This window comes from Gallus gallus, chromosome 6 (genome assembly GCF_016699485.2).
Source record: "Gallus gallus isolate bGalGal1 chromosome 6, bGalGal1.mat.broiler.GRCg7b, whole genome shotgun sequence".
NCBI lineage: Eukaryota > Metazoa > Chordata > Aves > Galliformes > Phasianidae > Gallus > Gallus gallus.
In genome coordinates this window covers 10,277,111-10,298,758 of record NC_052537.1, presented here as the reverse complement: position 1 = coordinate 10,298,758, position 21,648 = coordinate 10,277,111, and the positions used below count along the sequence as shown (strand labels likewise).

Genomic DNA, 21,648 nt, shown 5'->3' with positions numbered 1-21,648 from the left:
GGGTGGTTGAGGCTAGGATGTGCTTAAGCATGCAGTGGTGCTTCTCCAGAGGAGATGGTGCAAAGCGTGGCCGTGTTCTGAGAGCGTTGCTGGAGACGTAACAACCTTCCACCACGATGGAGTTTGTGCTGAATTTGATATGTAGGTAAAACCAGGTAAATCTTAAAGTGCAGTGTGAAAGCCAAGCTGCTTTTATAGGTTTCCTGTGCTGAAAAAGTCATACAGCAGGCGTTGTCCTCTGCCCACCATCTGCATGGCTTACTTGGTCTGCAATCCCAGGCCGTGTTGAAATGGGAGTTGAGCAGGAATTCTTCTTGGTTCTTGTCAGAACAAGTTCTGCAGCGTAAACATCCTTTTTCATGCTTCTCTCTTAATGTTTTTTTTGTATTTGTGCTGTGAGGTTTATGAGGTTGAGACTGTTACGGAAAAAAATAAGTGCCTGGTTATTCTGTAGATTCAGTGCTTTTTTTTCAGTCTTCTTGTTCCTCTTAGCTGTTCAGCAAAGCCCCATTGGGGTTGAGAGCTCCAGGATGTATTTCACACAACTCACAGAGCTGTGAGAAGGTTCTTGCTCTGAGGATGGTTCTGGATATGCAGCATCATAAGCACGTGTGGGTCCAGAAAGCCCCACGATGGGGTGGAGGTGACAATGCAACTGGTGGTAACATCTTCAAAGCTTCTTCTGATTTAGTCCTTCCCGCTGTTGGAATCTGGGAATGTAGGAATCTGGGAATGAAGGAGCCACAGTCCTGTTATTCCTTGTGTAGGTCACTATGTTTAAATTACAAGCTTGAGGTTTAGAGAGAGGAAGAAAAGGTTGTCATTGAAATGTTGAGCATTAATGGGTTAAATGCATTTCTCCGAAATCATAAAACGTTTCTCTCAGCAATATCTGAGTTGGTCTCTTCTCTTGTTCTTTAAGGCACAGATGGTAGAGTTGGCAAGTGCAGCTGGCTGGCTACAAGGAATCCTCCTTTGCTCTCAAGAACATTCTTCCTGTTCATTTCCTCTCCACTTCCTGATTACCCAGCCTTGGAGAAAAACAGTAAACTTATTTTGTGTTTTGGGCTGGCGGCCTATTTACAATGAGAGTATGCATGCATGCAGGCCAAACAGCATATATGCTGGGAAACTCTTCTCGATATGGCTGGGCATATTTTCCTGTGTCTTTTTTTTCTGTAGGATGCTGTCAAGAAACTCGCGCTAATAAAGAGTTTGGCCATTTGTCAGGACACTTAAATCTGTTTGAGGATGGAGCGTGGACACTTCTTGTAACACTCCCTCTGTAGCTTCAGGCTGTCAAGCTGTTGAACAGCTACAGAGCAGTTCTTTTAATTTAATTTCTCTGTTGTGATGTGGACGGGTTTAAGCTGGAGTTAAAAGAGTTGAGGTTAGTACGCTAATGTTGCAAAGCTGGTAAGGACAGATGTGCTGCTAGACTACGTTGTGTGGCTGCTAATAGCTGAGTTCCTGAGAATTGCAGAAAAATTGACACAACAGAGCAGTTTTGGGAGTCTTCAAAGCAATGTTGTTCCCCTGCTCTTCGGAGTGTTATCAAATGGAGCTTCGCAGTTTTTAGCTTCAAAGCTTGGCTTGAACGCTACGCGTTATTCCCAGCTTCAGGAATCTTCAGCTTACTTGAAATTTCCTTTTTAAAGAACAATGAAGTCTAATGACCAGTAGATCCTCCTGCAACCTTTGGTTGCATGGGGCTAATAGTTTTGAAGTTGTCTTTTGTTTGGACTTTGATTTAAAGCCTGTTGGTGTCGGTTTAGAAAGTAAAGCTGTATGTAAATTCTGCACTGCATGCTCGAGCATGCTTACAAAATAGGAAGATTAGGTCGTTAGATTTCTGGTTTTCTCCTAGAGTAGAGCAAGGACATGGGATTAAATGCTTACTTTGTTTGAAATAGAACTTCATACATTGCTTAGAAATGCTAATGGGTAAAGTTCTGGATATTAATGGAGAAGACTGATCGTTGCAGGAGGGGCTGTGGCTGTGTGTTTTTGCTGCTTTTTGTGTCTACTTGAGAACTGGGAAATATTTCAGTGTGCTTTTTTTGGCCTGCTTCCATGATTAGGAAAAAGACCGAATTTGTGAGGAAAATCACATTTTTAAATTAAAAGACCAACGTGAGTCATTTGCATATGTACACACATGAAAGTTAAGGTTTAAGCGTGTACTGCACGTTCTTTAATTGGATCGTTGCAAAATGTGGATACTTGGACAACTACTTTTGAAAATGATTATAACTGCTGATTTGCATAACGATACGGAGGTTTTCTCATAGCACCTGGGGAGCTGTCATCTTTAGCACATGGGAATTATTTCAGGCTTTAAGCAATTTTTTGCGTTAGAGCAAAAATGTTCTCGAAGCAGCAGCATATGAAGTTTTTCCTCCGGTTTGTCTTACCCTGAAATAGCATTGCTTGGTAGTGCTGGGCATCTCAGCAAACTGCTGGGTACTTCATTTTTATGTCTTGGTGTGTGTCAGTGCATTCAGTCTGTCTTGGTGGTTGTTTTATTTATATTTAACTGTGAAATCTCAGCTTATGATTCCCAAGTTGAGAAAGAAAGAAGTCCTTTAAAAGGTATTGAAACCATTTTTGGAAATGAGTTCCTTAGGAAAGAGTTGCTGTGGCAAAACGCAGCAGATTTTATTTCCTTTTTTTTTTTTTTTCAGTAAGCCTGCTTCAATTTTGTGATAGTTTATGTTGTTTAGGTTAACTTTGCTTCTGCATGCAAACTGGAAGCGTTGTAGAAGTGCCTCAGTAACTGGCTGAGGCTTTAACCATTTCCTTTTGTCTCTTCGAAGTGAGGCTGGAATTGATGATGAACTTGTTGTATGTGCTCGATCATCCAGCTTTCTAAAATGATTGGTACCATTATTAATTTCACGATGGCTTGGAATTCTTGCTTTGAATGGAAGCCCAGCTTCCAAGCTCCCATGAGAAACGTCATCTTGCTAGTGACTCTTTGAATTTGATCCTTGGAAATCCCTGTCAATTTATTCCTGTATGAAGAGCAGTGTCCCTGTGCCTTGCAGCATGGTGACGATGGAAGTGATTCCTTGAAGGTGATGCTCTGGGGTGTTACCATAACAATGTCAGCTCCGCACACTTTGGGATGGTAAATGATAGCTGTGTCTGGGGAGGAGCCCAGCATCAGAAAAATAGAATGCTGGTATTGGTGCAGTAGAGGTAATCGCCTTCTCAGTGCAGATTTATCAGGAAAGGGTGGACCAACTTGGTTAACATAGCAGTTTTGTAGGACTTGTATCATCAGCGCAGGCAGTGAAAGCACTACTGCTCCTTCTTCAGTCTTTCTTTTGGCAAAGCAAAGGATGTTTTTTGGCCGTTGGTACCAACAGGAGGTCTCCGGAGCAGCACTCTTCTTCAACATGCTTGTCAGAAGCCTGTGTAGACTCCACCAAACGCTCTTCCCCAGCAGCATGAATACACTTGTTAGAGTTGTCGCTTCCTTTTGTTCGGTGCAGAGGAATCCTGTGGCTCAATGAATGCCGTGGAAGCGTGATGCTGGCGTGCTGCACCCGCTGCTCTGCGCAGCCTGATCCCTCACAGACAGCAGTGAGTCAGCAGTGGTGTGGGAATTGCATTCCAGCCTAATGTGCGGAGATAATAAGGAAGGTACTTCAGGACACTTATATTTAGGTGGAAGAGAGACTGGTGTGCCTGTTTAAAGACAATCATGCTTGCCTAAAATCAGAACCCCTGCTGAGCTCACTGTTGGATATTTGTTTTTTCCACTAGTGCTTCGGTGTTTGTCTTGTCCTGTTCCAAAAGCTTACAGCACACAACACTTCAATTGAATCAGCATCAGTAAATTGATTGGCACTTTTTTCCCCCTTCCTCCCCGTCTGAAGTCTTTTTCAGTTTGCTGCCATTTTCTGGAACATCTTTTGTGATACTAGCTCAGGGATTAAATTTTCACCTGTAGTACTGATACACGATTAAGCTCGAGTGTCCTCAATTCTTGTTGGTTTGCTGTGAATTAGAAAGAGGAAGTGTAAATGAGCTGTGTGTGTGCTGCACGTGTAGCACCCTTGAGGAGCCACCTGAGAGTCCAGGGCCAAGAAGGACTGCACTATCCAGAAGTGTGAGACTGCCCGGTTAATTCAGAACCTTTTATCTCCATCTGCGTGCGTGTTCAAGGCTTTTGGTGTTTGGACACCTGTGAGCCTGTGAAGTGGAAATGCTGCTAAGATGTTCTCTTCTCTGCCTCCTTTCCATCTCGTACCATCTGGGAATACTGGGATGTATCTCCTCCTTTAGTGTCTCAGAGACAGCAAGAAGAGAAGCTACTGAGCTGAATACATGAAGCCGCGTAGTAAATCTTGTGGTTGTAAATAAAGATTTGAGCAAGTTGCACAGTAATTCTGGGAAGCCCTAATGTCTGTGTCATGGGTAATATTCTAGTTGAAACAGGTGGGTTTTTTTTGATGCAGAGCTTTGAACGGTTTTTATGTGGTGTGTCAAAATGAATTGATTTTAACCCCGTTGCAAGCATAAGTGCTTGTCTTCCATGCAGAGGTGCTGTGAGAACCAGACTAGTAGACTGGATTATTTTGTTACAGTAATTTATAGGGCCCTCCTGCTCAGAGCAGTGTACAGATGGAGGTGCTTTGAGCAAAAATGGTAGAGCTGCAGTGGATAGATGTGTGCTCTGTGGTCTGCAGATCAGGAGCAAGGAGGGAGCAATGGGATATGATAGCTGATGGCAGGTAATCCACTGGTGTGTGCTAGGCGTGGAGCGCACATGGCTTACAACTGCTTTTTTATGCTTACAGCAAGTAATAACTGATGAAATAGTAAATGCATTGCAAATTGTATCATGCTTTTGCTACCTGAGCTGAGAGGTGTGGTCTGCTGATGGAGTAGAATCCATTCAGAGCGAAGTTCAAAGTTGAAGATTGATGTGATGTGATAGTATCAGAAATTATCACGGGATCTGAATGCTGAGCAATTTAATTTCTCTAAGATAAGCTTATTTTGAGCTTTGGGGAAGTGCAGAGTGAATTGGAAACCAGGCATAAATCCCTTTTATGTGTCAGTGTTTGAGGAGGTGGCTACAGATACTTGTTCGGATCCCTCAGAAGCTTTCTTTTCTTTTTTGATTGTTGTCTGCATAAGTCATCTAGAGCAGTCTAGGCAGACTGATGCTTATTTGTACTTGAATACCACACAGTAAATGCTAGATTCTTTTTTCTTTTCTTTTTTGGAGAAGACATAATTTCTGCGTACTGCTATAAAGATTTGCTCTCCAGCTGGCCAACTGTTCAGCTGACTGCAGAACTCAGTCCGTGCTGCTTTACTGCGAGTACTCGGGCTTGTGGGAGCTCTGTCAGGGCAGGGTGAGGTGGCTTGCAGCATATTTCAGGCTTCTTGTTGAGTGCAGGTAACTGGAATATGAATACCTTGGAAGTGGCTGCAGTGCCTTCATCCTGCTGCCTGCTCCTGGCAGTTTTGTTGTATTGTTGGTGTTTTAACAAGGACAGTCATTCTTGTAGTTTTAGAATAATTGAAGTCGAAGGGCACCTGTGGAAATCACCTGCTCCAGCTCCCTTGCTTAAAGTGGGGCCAACTGCAAACATATCGTTCTTATTCCTTCTAAAATTAGTCTGAGGAGGAGTATGTTAATGTGGTGGGGTACAGGCTGCTTTTGAGCTGCCGGTTTCATTTCTGTTTTGCTTTTCAGTGAAACTTCTTCATTGCATTAACTTTTCTGATGTTTAAAACTAAGGACTGTTTTCTTGTGTTTAAAAAACAATGACAACATATATCATTACACCACCAGCATACTAAATACTGATCATTTTCTGGCAAACTATCGTGAATTCTTTACACATCTGCTCTGGATGTAAGCTTACTTTTTTACTTTTTTTTTTCCTTAGCAGAGTGGTTTTCTTCTTTCCTGGAGTTCTTTATCTCAGGTTGTATTCCTTTTGGTAAGCAAATTGTAGGTAGTTCAGAATAAATCAGATATCAGAAATCGGATATTTTTTTACCAGAAAGGAGGATTGTTATTGTTTTGTTTTTAATTAAACAAGTTCTATATCTTGTCTTTAATTCTGTGTGTTCCCATGCTTTGCAGTATCTCACCTTTAGCAGCTGTTCTGTTGGTCTGTTCTATGGAAATCATGGAAAGTGATGGAATGTACCACTGCAAGGACGTGGTTTAGTGAGAGCTATTGGTGATGGGTGGATGGTTGGACTGCGTGATCCTGTGGGTCTTATCCAACCGTGGTGATTCTATGAAATGTGCTTTTATGTGTTTGTGTTGCATGATACGTGGATTTGGGGATCGCTGGGGACTTCACCATGGCACTGACTTGGAGCATCTTGCAATGTAGTCATCCAAGACTGTAAAATAATTTCCTGCTGGATTTAACACACCACTCAAACTGTAGAGAGAGACCAGTGTGTAGTGTACGTGCAGATTTAGTGAGATGAGGCATGGTGGGTGTGGGTAGCACGGTTTGGCTTTTCTAGTGCATTGCTTTTCTACTTGATGGTAACATCAGCTATTCAGTAGTACGGATTTCTATTAAGTTATCTGTGAATTATAAGCAGACTTCTGTTGGATTGGATGTGGTACGTTGCTGTTTATGGAAAAAAAATACTGTACTGATTCTTCTTCCCCTGATCTTTTCTTCTCTTTTTTTGTTTTGTTTCTGGAAGAAACCCCCTATTACTGTATATGGAACGTTGAATTGTTGGAATATGGAACTTGCTCCAGGCTGTTCCTCCGACTGGTACAGGAGCAAAGAAATATTTCACAATGTCCGTTTAATATTATTACACATGTTTACATATTTTACAGCAGTTTCCGTAACTCGCATATTCAGATATTTATCCAAACATAATTGCTATGGGTTTTCCTGCGGAGAGGCTTGAAGGAGTATACCGGAACAATATTGATGATGTAGTAAGGTAAGGCTTCGTTTTTCTTCTTTAAGTTAGTCTTGTCTTAAGCGTCCTTTCCTGCACCTTTTTATGTCCTGCTTAGGAAAGGCTGTGCGGCCTGACTTGTAGAAATGGCAATTTTTTCATCTAGTAGACATTGCTTTTATTAGTGTTCCTGAACAAATGTTGGAAACGCTGAGAACAGCGTTCTCTGGGCTGCTGTTTTGGGCTGAGCCCAGATCTGCTTTGTCATGTGAAAAAATGAACTTGGCAAATTGTGTTGCAGTAAAATGAGATTCTTTGCTTTTAGAAAGATGTGCATCCGTGTGGTATCGAGAGTTTCCTCTGATTGCTGATGGCATTTCAGAGTGTTTGCACATAGCCTTTCTCCACTTGATAAATGAGGTGCTTAAGTTAATTTTGATTGATAGCAGTAAGTAACAGATGGCTCTAGGTAAAGGCTGTGTTTTAACTTCTGAGGAAGAAAGAACAAGCAAAATTCATTACTGCTGGTGACTCTGATAGTATGTTTTGTGAAAGTTTTGTTTTTAATGCGAAAGTTACACTTTCTGAGCTCCTGGATACAACTGTGAGAGATGTTCTTAGCCATTTAGGAGCACTGCTGTAATTTAGTTCCTTAAAATCCACTGTCTCTGCTTGAATTGTTGAGATGCATGAAGTCAACGTTTCCTAATAGCAAGGTCTGTATTAATGCAGATCACAGAACAAATAAGGGATTTACCAACGTCTGTTAAGTTCTCCGTGAACACTGTTGATCAAAAGGACTAATGATAACCTCCAAGTGTGAGGAGCCAAATTAAGATATGGAGAGATGCAAATGAAATGTCTGTAGGGACCTGGATGCTCAAGTAGCATTGTACTTGGAATAGTTTTTGTTTTTTTTCCCCAAGAGCTTTGTATGTCAAAATTCACTGTTTGAGCTCCGTAGAAATGGGCTTTGAGACATGAGAGAGATGCCAGTGGGCTTTTTCTGAATAGCTAGTATCCTGACCAAGTTAACAGTGATACTGCATGAGGAGCATGACTGGGCTGCTGGCTGTCTTCTGAGGCTTCCATGTTGGATGGAATTTTGTCCTTAGAAAAACACTTGTGTGGAAGCTTGCCCTTAGTCCTGCAGATGTTACTGGCAGAAGTGGAGCCAGCTCTCCTCTCCCTCCAGCTGTTTCAGACCTGCAGGAACATCTCTTGGAATGAATTGCTGTGTCCGGCGTCTTCCTTAATCTCCCAAAGTCTGCCAGCATGGGCACTGTGAAGGATTTCTGCCAATGAAATCAGAGTTCCATTTTCAGTGCTGCCCAAGGAGCGCTCACACATCTGTTCTTACTTAAACGCACCAGTTTAACCACAGAGTTCTAGGTTCTTCTGGAATATTGCAAGTGATAACCAGAGCTCATTTTTGCTTGAGCTTTCCAGGATTTTAGCAGCTAGTGTTTCTTTCAATTTGAACAGCATGTTCTGTCATGGCTAATTAAATTCCTTCTGGCTGATGTGCAGATACACACTGTTGATGATGTTAAGTGTAAACATTTGTATGTTATTTCTTCTTGAACATTACTGGGTGACACATCATATATAATCATGGCAATTTTGATGAATCATGTTTGCAGTTTGACTCTCTGAGACTTGAAGGGGAAGTTTTCAATACAAAATTAGCACGAAAATGAAATGAATGCGAAACAAAAAAGTAGAGTGCTCTTTCTGCTTTCAGTACCCATAATGTTACTGGGCACTGTACTTTCTGCTTTAAGAAGAATCGGCCCTTTTCCCACATAATCTATTGATGTGCAGATGGAAATCACCGTAGATTGGTGCATACAGTAATCACTGGGTTGCAGGTCAGATCTAGGCCCCTTGGTTGCACGAGTAGCCTTACTCAGGGTGATGGATTATTTGGAGGGGAGAGGTCTGCAGCATGCTGCTTGCCTTGGCATAGTGCAAGGCCAGCTGGGACCAGGAGCACAGTGCTGCGTGTGCTGGTGGTGTCCTAATGATGCCGTAAGCTGAGATCACCATTACTGCTCTGTATATTAATGCATGTCTTTTTCTTTTTTCCTATTTAAGGTTTTTGGATTCAAAGCATAAAAACCATTACAAGATATACAATCTGTAAGTATGTTCATAAAGATATGCTTTCTAAAATGATGAATTCTAAAAATAGCTTGGAAGCGAGAGTGTCTTGCTGCCGTACTGAAGCAGAGCTAGAGATGTTTTGCACATTTCTTAAAACAATTAAGCCTGATTGAGAGCACTGTTACTTCATTTAGTGAAGCTGAGTGATGTTAGACGAAATGCTGGTGTGTATTCATATTACTTGAACACTTTTAAATGAGTTGGCACCCAGCCCATCTAGAGCTTGTACTGTGTGATTAAAAAGTGAAAAGTAATTCACTGCAGGCTTTCCGTTCGTGTACGTATGTCTGAGTGAAGAAGTTGCCAGATGAATGCTGTCTGGTTTGTTTTGCATTTCTGAGGGGTACTGAGCTGTATTGGTACCCAGGTTCTGCATGTATCCCTCATAGTTCCTACTCATTATTTTGATTCAACTATTGCACAATCACAGCGCGATGATTGCTGTAGAGGGAGGAATGTTTTCCTCAGGAAAGTCAGTTATTCTGAAAGCTGTTCTTGTTACATAACAAATGCTGCTGCTGCTGCTGTTGTTCCCTGATCATTTTATATGCTAATTTAGCCTAATTTTATTTGTAAAAGTGATTTTGTAATGTCAGCGGATGTTGAAGAACAGGTCCTGGTTTTCTTACCCTGCATTTTTTTCCCCAAAATCTGCTTTTAGGTTTATTGATTCTCTGACCTTTTAGAGCTGCCTCTGCATCTTTTTTCTAAATAAATCTTTCTAAATATCTGTGATTTTTCCACTAATTGCAGTTATTTAGAAATATTTTATTTAAAAAAAAAAAAGAAAAGAAAAACCAACAAGAACCAAATCCCTAACAGCTCAGGGTAGTTGTATGTAAATACAGGCAATGCATTGCACTGCAATCTGAAAATCATTAAAGTAAGTGTTTAAACATGTCTCTGTATTGGTTGAAGGATCGTGCATCGAGCGGCTCTGCCTTCTGATGTTGGAATTAAGCAATACTGGAATCTGAGATGTGAAATAATGTCGTTTGAACTTCTCTGTTGAGTCTAGGGTAGAGTGGGACAGATTTTTAACTAGAATATGCATTAAAATAAATGAATTGGACAGCTTTCATGCTGTTTGGTAACAAAATTATTTTCTCCATCGTAGCTATCCAAAATGTTTTTGTTAGCCATTTAATAAATGTCTTGGTGACGTTCACGGATGGAAAGAACCACACTTCCAGGATAGCTGACAGCTTCTGCTGTGTGTAGGTGCAGCTGTTCCTGGAGATGACTTTCTGAGTATCTTTCTTTGCTGATCTTTGTTGATTATCTCGGTTGTGTAAAATGTACCTGCGGTGGTTTTGCTACAGCACCCTATGCCGGGTGTGACTTAATTTCCTCCAGCTTCCAAGGGCTGGAGTTCTGTAGGTAAGTCTCTGGGTCACCTAGAGGACCAGGGTTTGCTGAACCACAGAGTGCTGAGCTTGTTGCTTCAAACTGGCTTAAGAGGGGACACGTTAAAACAGTAGGTTGTGTGTTGGCTTCTAGGCTTGATCAGAGAGTAGGAGTTCAGTAAAGAGTTCTGGGCAAGGATTTCTAGGAGCAAGGATGGTGCTTGAAGTGTTTCCATTTAACTGCGTGCTAGGAACCTCACTTTACTTAAAAGGAGGAAAAAGGGGACAAAAAAACTCTATCCCCTGCATGCTTTGGAGTTAAATGATGAGACAAATACTTCTGATATTTACATTGCTGATACTTTCAGCTATGCAGGGAGCTTGTCCAGGTGTGTTGGAAGTTTTTGTCTTCAAGTTCTTTGTATAAAAATTTCTTCTTTAAAATTGCAAGAATCCTCCCAGCTTCCATCAATTTCCCTTGCTGCTAAATTGAAAATAATCTCTAATGAAGCTTCCATAAATAGAAATATTTCCCATCAGATCAAAATTTTTACAGAGGAAAACATGCTTTTAAAATGTGTGGATTCTCTTTGTCCTGGAAACACCGATCACTTGCTTGCAAGAGGAGATTGAAGTGTTTAATGCTGTTTAGAAAGCTCAACTTTTAAAGTTTCTGTGCCTACAGAGACAGGTTATCTGTGTGCACACAAAATCTGTGCACATTAAGTAAATAAATGCTACGAAGTGAACTGTTGGAATGTTTGGTCATGAGATGAGAAGAAATCACAGAGAGCGGTAGAGATTTGTCCAATCCTTTGTAAATAGTAGAATTTTTTTCAATAAGGAAGTAGGATTCTAAGGAAGTTACGTGGAAGTTATTCAGAGTGATTTCATGACATTTGAGATCCCTTATGGTAGCTGTTACGTGGAGCTGATAATGCTGTGTATATTGAGCAGTTTTATTTAAAAGGATTTAGGAAGACTTTTCTGAACAGATGCTTAACTGATGTAATTTATTCCTTATGCTCACATCCTAGCTTTTGACTGCTAGTGAATATTTGAGCATTTGTTTCATTTTGTTCCTTGGGTTTTCTTGTGTAGGCTTTTAACTTTCTGCTGTTTTTTCCTTTATTCTTCCTTACTTTAACATGTTCATCCACTTTTTGCTTTCATGCTTCGCATCCCACCAAACTGTTCTCTTTGCTTCTTCACTTTCTCCAGTATATTTCTTTAATAAAAGCAGATACTTGAAGGAGTTACAGTGAACAGTGTACATTTTTGTGCTTATTTCTATGTCTGTGTACAGGGAGTTAGGCACTGGCATAGGCTGCTGTCTTTTCTGTAGTCTGTAGCCCTGTCAGCAGGTTTCAGATGGAGGTCTGACTGTATTACAGGTCTCATCATGTTTAGAAAACAGATGCTTTTAAAATGCTAAGCAGTGGAAACATCTCCAAAACACGTGCCAGTGGGATCTCAAACATGGGTATGCATGTGTTCCATGCAAGGAAAGGGGAATATGTTTTATAGGGCCGTGTCTGGAGCTCTGCATTTCTCCTGTGTTGTATACAGCTCCCATATGAGGGCATTGGGAGTAACATGACTATGTTCTGTGCTCAGTTTCTATCCTTGGTATCAACAAAACTCTTTTTTATCCCTTGCAGAATTCTACTTGCTCCTCTTTCAAACTTTGCAATTTGAAGGCTTTTTTGCCCATATGTGGATTCTTTTTATGTTTTGAAGTTTCATCTCATACTATTCCTTCTAATAGGGTACTTCTTTAAAAGGAAGATTAATGAAGAGCGCATTTGGAAGAGATGCTTTGTGTTAACTGCTTTGCTTCCTAGCAGGCTCTGCTTCCAAAGTTCAAATGCTGACTAACTTATACCAGTCCTTTGCCCAGAGTGGCTGATGGCTGCTCCAGGCATGCTGACTACATCTTGGGCATACATTCGGGGTCTGACCTTTCTTCTTGAAGACTTGAGTGCAGATAATAGTTCTTTGAGACACACCTGCCACTCAATCTGCTTCATGTCACTTCTGACCCAGAGAAAGTGTCAGCAATGTGATGTGAGCTGTAGAAACCACCTGGCTTTTTGCCTAGCTAAGGCTGGACCCAGGAAGGCTCAGCAGTGCAGAAAAAGGAAATCACTGTCCCTGGGGCGTGATGACCCTGGCTGTATGTATGGGCAGGGGGATGAGAGGCTGAAGACCAGTCTTGTAGAAAGGAATCTGGGGGTTCTGGCTGAGGCAAGTTGGATCGGAGCCCCAGCAGTGTGCCCTGGCAGCCATACCCCGGGGTGCATTGGGCCCAGCACTGCCAGCTGGTAAAGGGAGGGCTTGTCCTGCTCTGCCTTGTGCTGGTGCAGCTGCACCTTGAGCACTGCATGCAGGTTTGGACTCCACAATATCAGATGCATGTAAAGCTATTGGAGAGCATGCAAAGGAGGGCTGTAGAGAGGAGGAGGGGCCTGGAGGGCAGGAGGTGTGAGGAGCGGCTGAGGTCCCTGGGTATGTCTGGCTCAGAGCAGAGCAGGCTGAGGGGAGGCCTTGTGGTGGCTGCAGCTCCTCACAGGGAGCGGAGGGACAGCGCTGAGCTCTGCTCTGTGTGACAGCAGCAGGGCCTGAGGGAACGGCATGGAGCTGTGCCAGGGGAGGGGCAGCTGGGGGTGAGGGAGAGGGTCTGCACCTGAGGGAGATGGGCATGGAACGGGCTGTGCAGGGCGGTGGGCACGGCCTTGAGGGCCAGAGCTCAGAGACTGTTTGAGCACTGCTCTCAGACATAGGGTTTGAGTTTGGGTAATGCTGTGGTAGAGCTGGGAGTTGGTCTCAATGGTCCTTGTGGGTCCCTTCAACTCAGGGTATTCCATGATTCTGCAGTTCGCTGAGTGCAACCCCAGCAGATCTGCCTCTGTTCCTGGTTATGTGAGTCTTGTGGACCAAGCTCAGTTCAGTGCCTGTGAGATGTGGGCTAGGTGAAACAGTCATACAGCAAGAGCCTAAAAGTCTGCATGTCTGAAAGTATCAAATAAGCTCTGTACAGCTTCAAAGGCTGCACTCAAAATGTATTTACCAAAGGAAAGATAAGGTCATACTAGTCCTGAAGCTGCGGGGGATGTTTGAACCCTATAAAAAATACAGGCTGTAATCAGAATGGAAGACCTAGATGTGTTTTCTCTACTGAAATGACTTCCAGTCATTGTTTTAAACTAGAGTCCTGTTGTTTTGAGAAAGTTTTCTTGCCTTTCTTCCTGAAGTTCATTTTTCACTTGCATTGTGTAGGGACACAACACTTTTCCTGCAGAAAGCAATCTCTGAGGAAGATTGCAGAGGGTGTGCTGTTCTTACTTTCTTTCCCCTTACCCCCAGCATCAGCTCTAGCTGTTTTCCTATGGCATGCCATTTTGGCTAGTTCCCTTATATCCAATCGGTGATGCTCATCCCCAGATTTGTCATCCTGCACAACTAATATCATGTGGTTTGCTTTGCTGGTAGCTAGCTAGGCCAGATCTCATACGGCATAGTAAAGCCAACATAAGTGCAACTCCAAGAAAAAATACTATGTTGGAGAGCTATATCTCAATCTATTTGGTATAATAGATATGTATTACTGTTCAGTGGTGCTTTCAGATACTATTGGTGGTTGTATCATGATTCTGTAATTGAAGATAGAGTCCTTTTGTGGGTTGCTCTAGCTGAGTATCTTCTAAATGTCCTTATGACTACCATAATCCCTAACTTGCTCGTTGCTGCGAGGGTTTCTTGACATGTATTTTGAGTTCAGAGAAAATTGGATGAAGGTTACAGCCATCCTCTGTTTGCTCATGTGGGAGCTTTAAAGCTGTTTGAGTGGCTGGAATAGTTAAAGCTACTCTGTTAAAAATAAGCATATCTTGCATTGCTTGCATGAATGTCTCCATTGAGGGTCACAGTGACTAAATCACTGACAGACCACAGTTACTTTAGGGTAAGTAATTTATTTTCACTAAAATAACTGATACCTTATTGACCAACTTCCTATGTCTGCAATAAAACATATTTTTTTAGCATGTAATCTCTAGCTTTAGTTTCAGATGATGATGATGATGGGTATGCATGATTTTCTGATATGTTAATTTGTATGCTCCGAGGTATGGCAGATGTTAGGAGTGCCTTAGAGAATGTCTTGAACTTCTGTCTTATTTTTCTTTTTAGATGTGCTGAAAGACATTATGACACCGCCAAATTTAACTGCAGAGGTATGTATTCACAGTCTAGTATGCGTTCTTCTCTTTATATTTCACTTTTTCTGGACGATGGTGTGAAGTAGAGCTGATAGTCATGTATAGTAATATAGGATATTACTATATATTTAGAATAGTACTAAAAAGAGTACTATAGATAGCAATGTAGGAGATTCGGGAGCAAAGATTCGTGTCAAATAGTGTTTGAATCATCAGAGAAACTTGGTGTATTCCTTATGTTTTCAAAAACCCATGTTCCTAACAGTTAACTAAAACAAGACCTAATGTGGCAATCGGAAGTCTACTGTTTGAAAAACTGCTGCAGAATAAGTTGTATAGAGATTTCTATTCAATTCTGTCAGCAAACTTACTGTAAAATTTAGCTGTGAAGCTTAAGATCTATTTCTTTATGCAGAAGCATCACAGTAAAAGTGGAGAACACTGCTAAGATGCCGTCAGTGTTCACGTGCAACAGCTTTTTGAAGATCTCAAACGTGCCTTCTGTTGCTTTAATAAAAACAAAATTAAATTTCCATGAGATGCCTGTTTGAGATAAGATGGCTCTTGGACACTTTGCAGAACCTGTGGGGAAGCTTTCAGGGACTCCTTTTGATCAGGCCTTTTGTAATAAGTGGAAACCAATGTTCTTGTCTTGTCAGTATTAATGCCCCTGGTAATAAATAAATACAGATTTACCTTTGTTCCTTCTGTGGAGAAACATCTCTGTGTACTGTGGTGATACTTGTAATTCTTCTTCATGTTGTGCATCAGAACAGCTGGGTAGAGAGAAGGGTATTTGTGCATATGAAACTGGGGATGAATGAGTTTTCTCCCAACTGGCTGATACTAGGTCCTTAGCAAGGGCTTGACTCTTTTATTATTGAATTTATATATCCTTCTAGTTGTGAACAGTTTGTCGAGGACGTGACCGGTTGGCTGCTTTAATGTCTGAATACAGAAGGACTGAAACCTTCATTTTTGAAGTAATCATCATTTTGCTTTGCTCTAATTATGTTGAATAGCAATGTTCTGAAACATTGCTAAATAAATACAAGGCAGAAAAAAGGTATCTTGTGATCTGCTTGAGCACTTCTTTGGGTAAGAGGAGAAAAGGTGTAAATGAGAAGGACGTGCTTCTAATACCATGTCTGGTACATGTGCTTCCATTAATTTATGTTTTCTACTATGGAGGTTCTCAGATCCCTTTGCAGTCAATTCTGACCAGCAGTGTTTTTTGTGACACCACTATTCACAGCTCCTCTGTATAAGACAACAATGTTTTAGGGAGCTTTGTATTTTTTATTACTTTCATTGCCAAATTATTTAACTTAAGTGATCAAATTTGTGACTTAAGGCTTGCTTTTAGCAACAGCAGAAGTATGGTTGTATTTTAAAATCTTTGGGAGTGAAGTAATTTCAAAAGGAAGTTCTCATTTCTATACTGAATGTGAAACACCATAGTAGTTTTCAGCTGGGATGTTCTTGCATCAGATGCAGAAACAGATGTTGAAAGCTCTTGGTCCATGGACACTAACTTTCTGTCTAGAGCTTGTGTAGTTTCTGAAGTACCGCAGTGCTGGAAGTGGCCTTTGGCTTTGCCTTGTTTTTTGGTTTGTTTTCCCTCTTTATGCGCAGTGTCTGGGAGCTTGGAGAGAGGAGTGAGCTGTTCTTCACTCTCTCCACTTTCCAGTACTAACTAGCAGCCTTCATCCATGGAGCACCTTCACCCTCCTCAAAACAGATCAAGGCTCTACAGCTTGATGTTTTCTAAGGTTTTCTAAACCATTTCAGTACACCCATTTCAGCATTTCTTCATTCAGCCTTTGCAGAAAATCCTGCAAGGTTTGTCTGTTACTTCAGGTCTCGCAAGCTGTTTCTACTTCTGATTTTTCCTGCAGCTCTTTTAGCATTACGTTGTCTCTCCTCTTCAGAGGAACCTTGTTGGATGTAGTTAAGATAGTCAAAGATCTGCAGTATCTCCTGAGTGATTTCCTCTTTTGGGGTTTCTCAATAAATTCCACCATTCACTTATATCTGCAGCAGAAAGTAACATCTAAGTAACTTTGCATGCAGTGATCATTTGCAGAGTATTTAGATCTTCAGTGTGCAAGAATTTATTAGTAGATGTTCGTATTCATTACATTTTTTTAACAGATTTTTCACTTTATCAGGCTTCCCTTTTGTTCTCCTAGGTGAAATTAAGTGGACAGTCTGTACTGTGAAAGAGTAAACTGTCCTTGTAGATCCCTCTGAAAGGCTTCAAATTTATGCCATGGTGATTTAGCAGTTCTGTAACTTTATCCTGTACTTCTGTACTTGAAGTTCTTGTGGATTCATTGAAGGAGCCTTGTGTCTATGACAAAAGAGTAGCCTTTACAAAACAATTACAAACACGTGCCAAAAAAATGTATTCTTTTTTTTTTACACCAGAACAGGAAATGGTGTTTCTAGTTGAGAATTTTAAAATGAACCAGACTTGTATTTTTAAGATCCCAGGTCTGTTGATTAAGAATTGGACTGTGCTTTGTGAAGTGTAATTCTCCTGGCCAAACCAGTACAATTCCATGTAATTCTGCCAGCCAGCCTGGCATTGTCTGTCATCTGATTTGGCAGGTCATGCAGAGGTTTGGTTTTGGGCCCTTCTGCCAGTTGCTTATTTTTGTTCTCTTCTGAGATTTCATTTTTTTTTTTTTTTTCCCTTAATGCTTACTTGAAATTCTTTCCATCTCTAGATGGAAAAACTGTGTGAATGTCTCTGGACATCCAAAAAAAAAAAAAAAACTGCATTTGGGTTGACCTTAAAAACACATTGCAGGTGCCTTGCGTGAGATATCTTTTTGATTACCATTTTTAGTATGGAAATTACCATTCTTTTTTTTTTTTCCAAATCCCTTTGAGCAAATTCTGAGTGTTTGTTCCCAATGTAGACCAAACCATGCTGGGAATCTTTGCTGCAGCATTCCTCATCTGATCAGTGAGTGAGGCCTGGCCTTGTTTTCTCTCAGCAGGTAGTCTAATTGTTGTCTAATGGGTTTTCACAATGTTATTTTTTGTGCCGGTGCACTCTTAAACTCCGGTAAAATCATGATGTGAGGTGCAGAGTCTGTAGTATTAACTTCAGAAGCACGGTGGGATAGTCTCTTCATGCAGTAAGATACTTACGTATTACTAGAGAAATTTGTGATGCGTTTAGTGTGCAATATGTTACTGAGTAACAGCAGAATCAAAGTTGTGTGTATACAAATCTATATGCAAGACTGTATTTAGAATGTTAATTTTTTCATGCTTGTCACAAATTTGACCTGTCTAGTTGAGCTCTTGGTGATTTCCTTTTTAGATTTTAATAAGTTAATCCTTCTCATTACAGTTGCACAGTACCCCTTTGAAGACCATAACCCACCACAGTTAGAGCTTATCAAACCTTTTTGTGAAGATCTTGACCAATGGCTAAGTGAAGATGACAATCATGTTGCAGCAATCCACTGTAAAGCTGGAAAGGGACGAACTGGTGTAATGATATGTGCATATTTGTTGCATCGAGGCAAGTTTTTAAAGGCTCAAGAAGCCCTAGATTTCTATGGGGAAGTAAGGACCAGAGACAAGAAGGTGAGTTAATTCGTTCTTCTCTTTTGCTGCATACATCTTTAGGCTTTTCCTAGTTGGTTTGAACAGTCAAATCCTCTGAGAAACGTTCTCTGTCAATTGTGATATCTGGTTTGGTTTAGCTTTAATATTACTGGATCAGTGCAGTCCTTCTCAATGAAAAAGCTTTCTTAAGTAGCAGAGAAGCAATTAATCACAACCCTAAAATGGTCTGTTTCCATCTCCTGTTCAAGATGATCTGGACAGTTTATTTTAAATACCCTTTTAAATAGCATTCTGCTCTGTGTTGCATCAAACGGGTGGTTGATGAGTGAACTTTCTCATTCAGCATTTTCAGCCCAAATAAGAGGATTATTCTAGCTTGTTTTGTCTGAATAGATGAGCTCTTTAGCTCCTCAGGTTCTCTCAACTTCTGTGATGTTTTGAGGTGCATAGTCATTAAAGTGCTTTTTACAGCTGAATGTCCCTACTGGAAGAGCATATCTGTGGCTGAGTGCCCCTTTTCATTAGAAGGAGAGTAAAGGCTAGGTGTTGGTCACCTCAGTCTCCTTCATGATGTTTAATTTCTTGTATTTGTGGGGTGTAGGAAAATCTCAGATAAATGTTTGTGGCTGCAAGAGCTTTCTGTTATGACCGTGTCAGTGGTACACAGGCTCACTTAGTGATAACTATAGATTTGACCTTTTTGGCATGGTTATGTGCCATGGTTATATATCATTAATGGAAACTTATGCCTTTTTTTTTTTTATCTTCCCCAAATATGTGCCTTGCAGGGTAGTTTCAGCAAGCCTCTCTGCTCATCTTCCTTGTTTCCTTGTACATGTTGGTAAGAGCAGCCCTGGGGAGTAATCTCTGTGAGCCTCTTGTAACCTATTCAAGTACAGAGCTTTCTATGTTTCCTATGTTTGCATTAGGTATTCATTTCACAGCATGTAGGCCTCTAACAAGTTGAGTTTCGTGTTTGAAGACACTTGAGAGTGGAAGTATTGTATAGGAAATTTTGGGGTTTGGTTGCTGATTCGTTAGAAGGAGCAAGTGAATTATTAGTTTGCTGTTTTATGAGATGGAGCTAGTGTTCCAGCTTAGAAGATGGTTGTGATGTCATACTTGAAAGGAGACGGTGTTAAGATTTCCTATCAAAACTTGTGGGTTTTGACAGGAGTGAGTGATAGGGAACAGGAGTGAGCTGTGTGATGAATGAACAGCATAGGTTGCTCTTAAAGGTTATCTGAAGATATAAGGACGTGGAAATCACTCAGTTCAAAATGCAACAAATACATGGTGAAGCATGCTGTACCTCAGCTTATCTTTCTATAAAGAGTGTAATATTTTTGTGCATTGGTGGACAGCTAGTTGTTCCTTAGTACTTCAGTGGTACCTCCAGCATGTTTGAGGTAGCAGAGGATTTATTAAACAGGAATTGTGAGAGCCTTGTTTAGCTTCACTGTAAACATTATCTGTAACAAGCAACTTTGTTTTGGTTTTGATGTCTCTTCTGGAAGAGCTGGCTTTTTTTTTTTTCCCAGTTCTTGAGCGTGGTTAACTTCATTTGGCAAGTGGGCAGTATGTGATACACATGGTTGTAAAAGTTGTGCTTATAAACAGGTATTCCAGTGTAGATTCTGGGGGCTTTTTCTTCCCTTTTGGTATCACATGCAAAGTGCTGCTCTGTGATTTGATGCTTTGCCACACCTCTTTAAACTGACTTCCTGAAGTCAAAGTAGTTGAGCCATCAAAAGAGCCACGTGCACCCAGGTGCTAGAAAATGCTATTTTTTCTTATTTCTGCTGGGCCAAAACATGATGAAGGAAAATTGGTTTTAATTAGGTACTAGGTCTTTTTTAAAAGCAAGCACAAAACACTAAGCTTTCGTATAGCAACTGAGAAGAACACAACTCCAATCACTGTTACCATTAATGTGCATGGGAGATTGATTCTTGAGAGGGTTTGTTGCCTATGCTGGCAGGAAGTGCTACTAATTACAAGAGGAAGTATGACTAATTAGTCAAGAGAACAACCCGGAGTACTTCTGTAACAAGCTTTTCCCTTGTGTCTGGCGGGAGAAACAGCTCCACCAGAGGCCTTTGTGACATCCTACAGGAGATGTAGAACAAACTGACAACTCCTAGATAGTCTACTAATGCAGCATCATCCTGGGAAGGGTAGTGTGTATTGCAGAACTGAGCCTAAAAGACTGTCTCCAACCAAAAAGTGATTTTTTTTTTTTTCCTCTAAGCTGCCTCTTTCAACTTCTGCAGCTCCTCAGGGGAGGGTTCCTTTTTCAGAAGGAAGAAATGGGAAAGATTAAAAGCATTGTCTAAAAGATTTTATCTATCAGTCCCCACCACTGTAGCAGAATAGCATTAATTTCCATTTCTCCTTTGAACTGCATGAAGACATTATTTTCTGGAACTTGATTAAGAATTCTGGTTGTCCTTCCTGCTTTCAGAACTGGGGAAGAAGCAAGCCCCCAAATAAGTCCTCTAAAACAGCTGCTACTGCATCCACATTTTGAACTGGTTAGCTTATTCCCTAAGACAGACACCAAAATCCTACTGTGATGATGAAGGCCGTCAGTTTGCCTTCCTACAGCTGGATGAGGTTTTTATTTCTTCCTACTTTGGTGGAGGTCTCTGTGGTGAAGAGTAGTCCCAGAAGAAAGGACTGGCTACTCCACGAGTAGTTACCAGGTAGGAAGAACTTACTGGAGTGCTGAAACTGGAAATGATCCATTCAGGAGTGTTCTTTGACCTCCACCTTGTTGCATTTTAGGAATGGTTCCCAATAGTGACTGTAGCAGCAGTTACATGTAACTGAACAGGAAACAGAAACCAATTATTTTCTGCAAGGAAGTCTCAGAATGACTCTTTCAGAGGGGTAGATAACCAGTGTCTGATGTGTCAGAGCTGGTCCGTTACAATGGCTGTTTGTTCAACTAACCCAGGTGACAACCTCTGCTAAACCCAATGCCAATTGTTCAGTACGAACCTCCAGATTTAGCAGGAAGAACTACTTCCAGAAGTGCTTGTTCTTCATGCTACTGACTTTGCTGTAATAAGAGGAGCAGCAGAAGCAGCAGCTGTCAATTTTTGTGATGTCCACACAGCATCGTATTGTGAAACTCTGACACAGGGACTAGAGGAACTCATTGGATACCCATTCAGAAAATGTCAGTGAGGGTAGGTGTGAAATAGAAGCTTCTGGAGAGAAAGTACTTAAACTTCTTTCCTGTGCTCTTGCTTTGAGACTTGGGCATGAAGCTCAGATTTCAATAAAGCAAACTTTAAAGCTCCCTTAAGACACGAATCTCTTAACAGCTATCAAGATGACATCTGAACCACAAATACTGTCCACATGTAAGGCTACTTAAGAATACCATTGTACAAGTGATACTGGGAGAAGTC

At 41.1% G+C, this 21,648-nt stretch overlaps 1 protein-coding gene across 3 annotated transcripts in view; it reads left to right on the top strand.

Moving 5' to 3' along the window:
• PTEN (phosphatase and tensin homolog) overlaps positions 1–21,648 on the top strand; it is a 46,874-nt gene that overhangs the window by 7,807 nt on the left and 17,419 nt on the right. For 2 of the 3 annotated variants that reach the window (XM_046943266.1, XM_046943267.1), the window contains 4 exons: positions 6,842–6,951; positions 9,007–9,051; positions 14,613–14,656; positions 18,009–18,247. In XM_046943266.1, the coding sequence (XP_046799222.1) occupies positions 6,890–6,951; positions 9,007–9,051; positions 14,613–14,656; positions 18,009–18,247 (390 nt within the window). In that variant the 5' untranslated portion in view covers positions 6,842–6,889. The remainder of the gene's footprint in view (positions 1–6,841; positions 6,952–9,006; positions 9,052–14,612; positions 14,657–18,008; positions 18,248–21,648) is intronic. The other variant, XM_040702867.2, reaches the window with a different exon arrangement.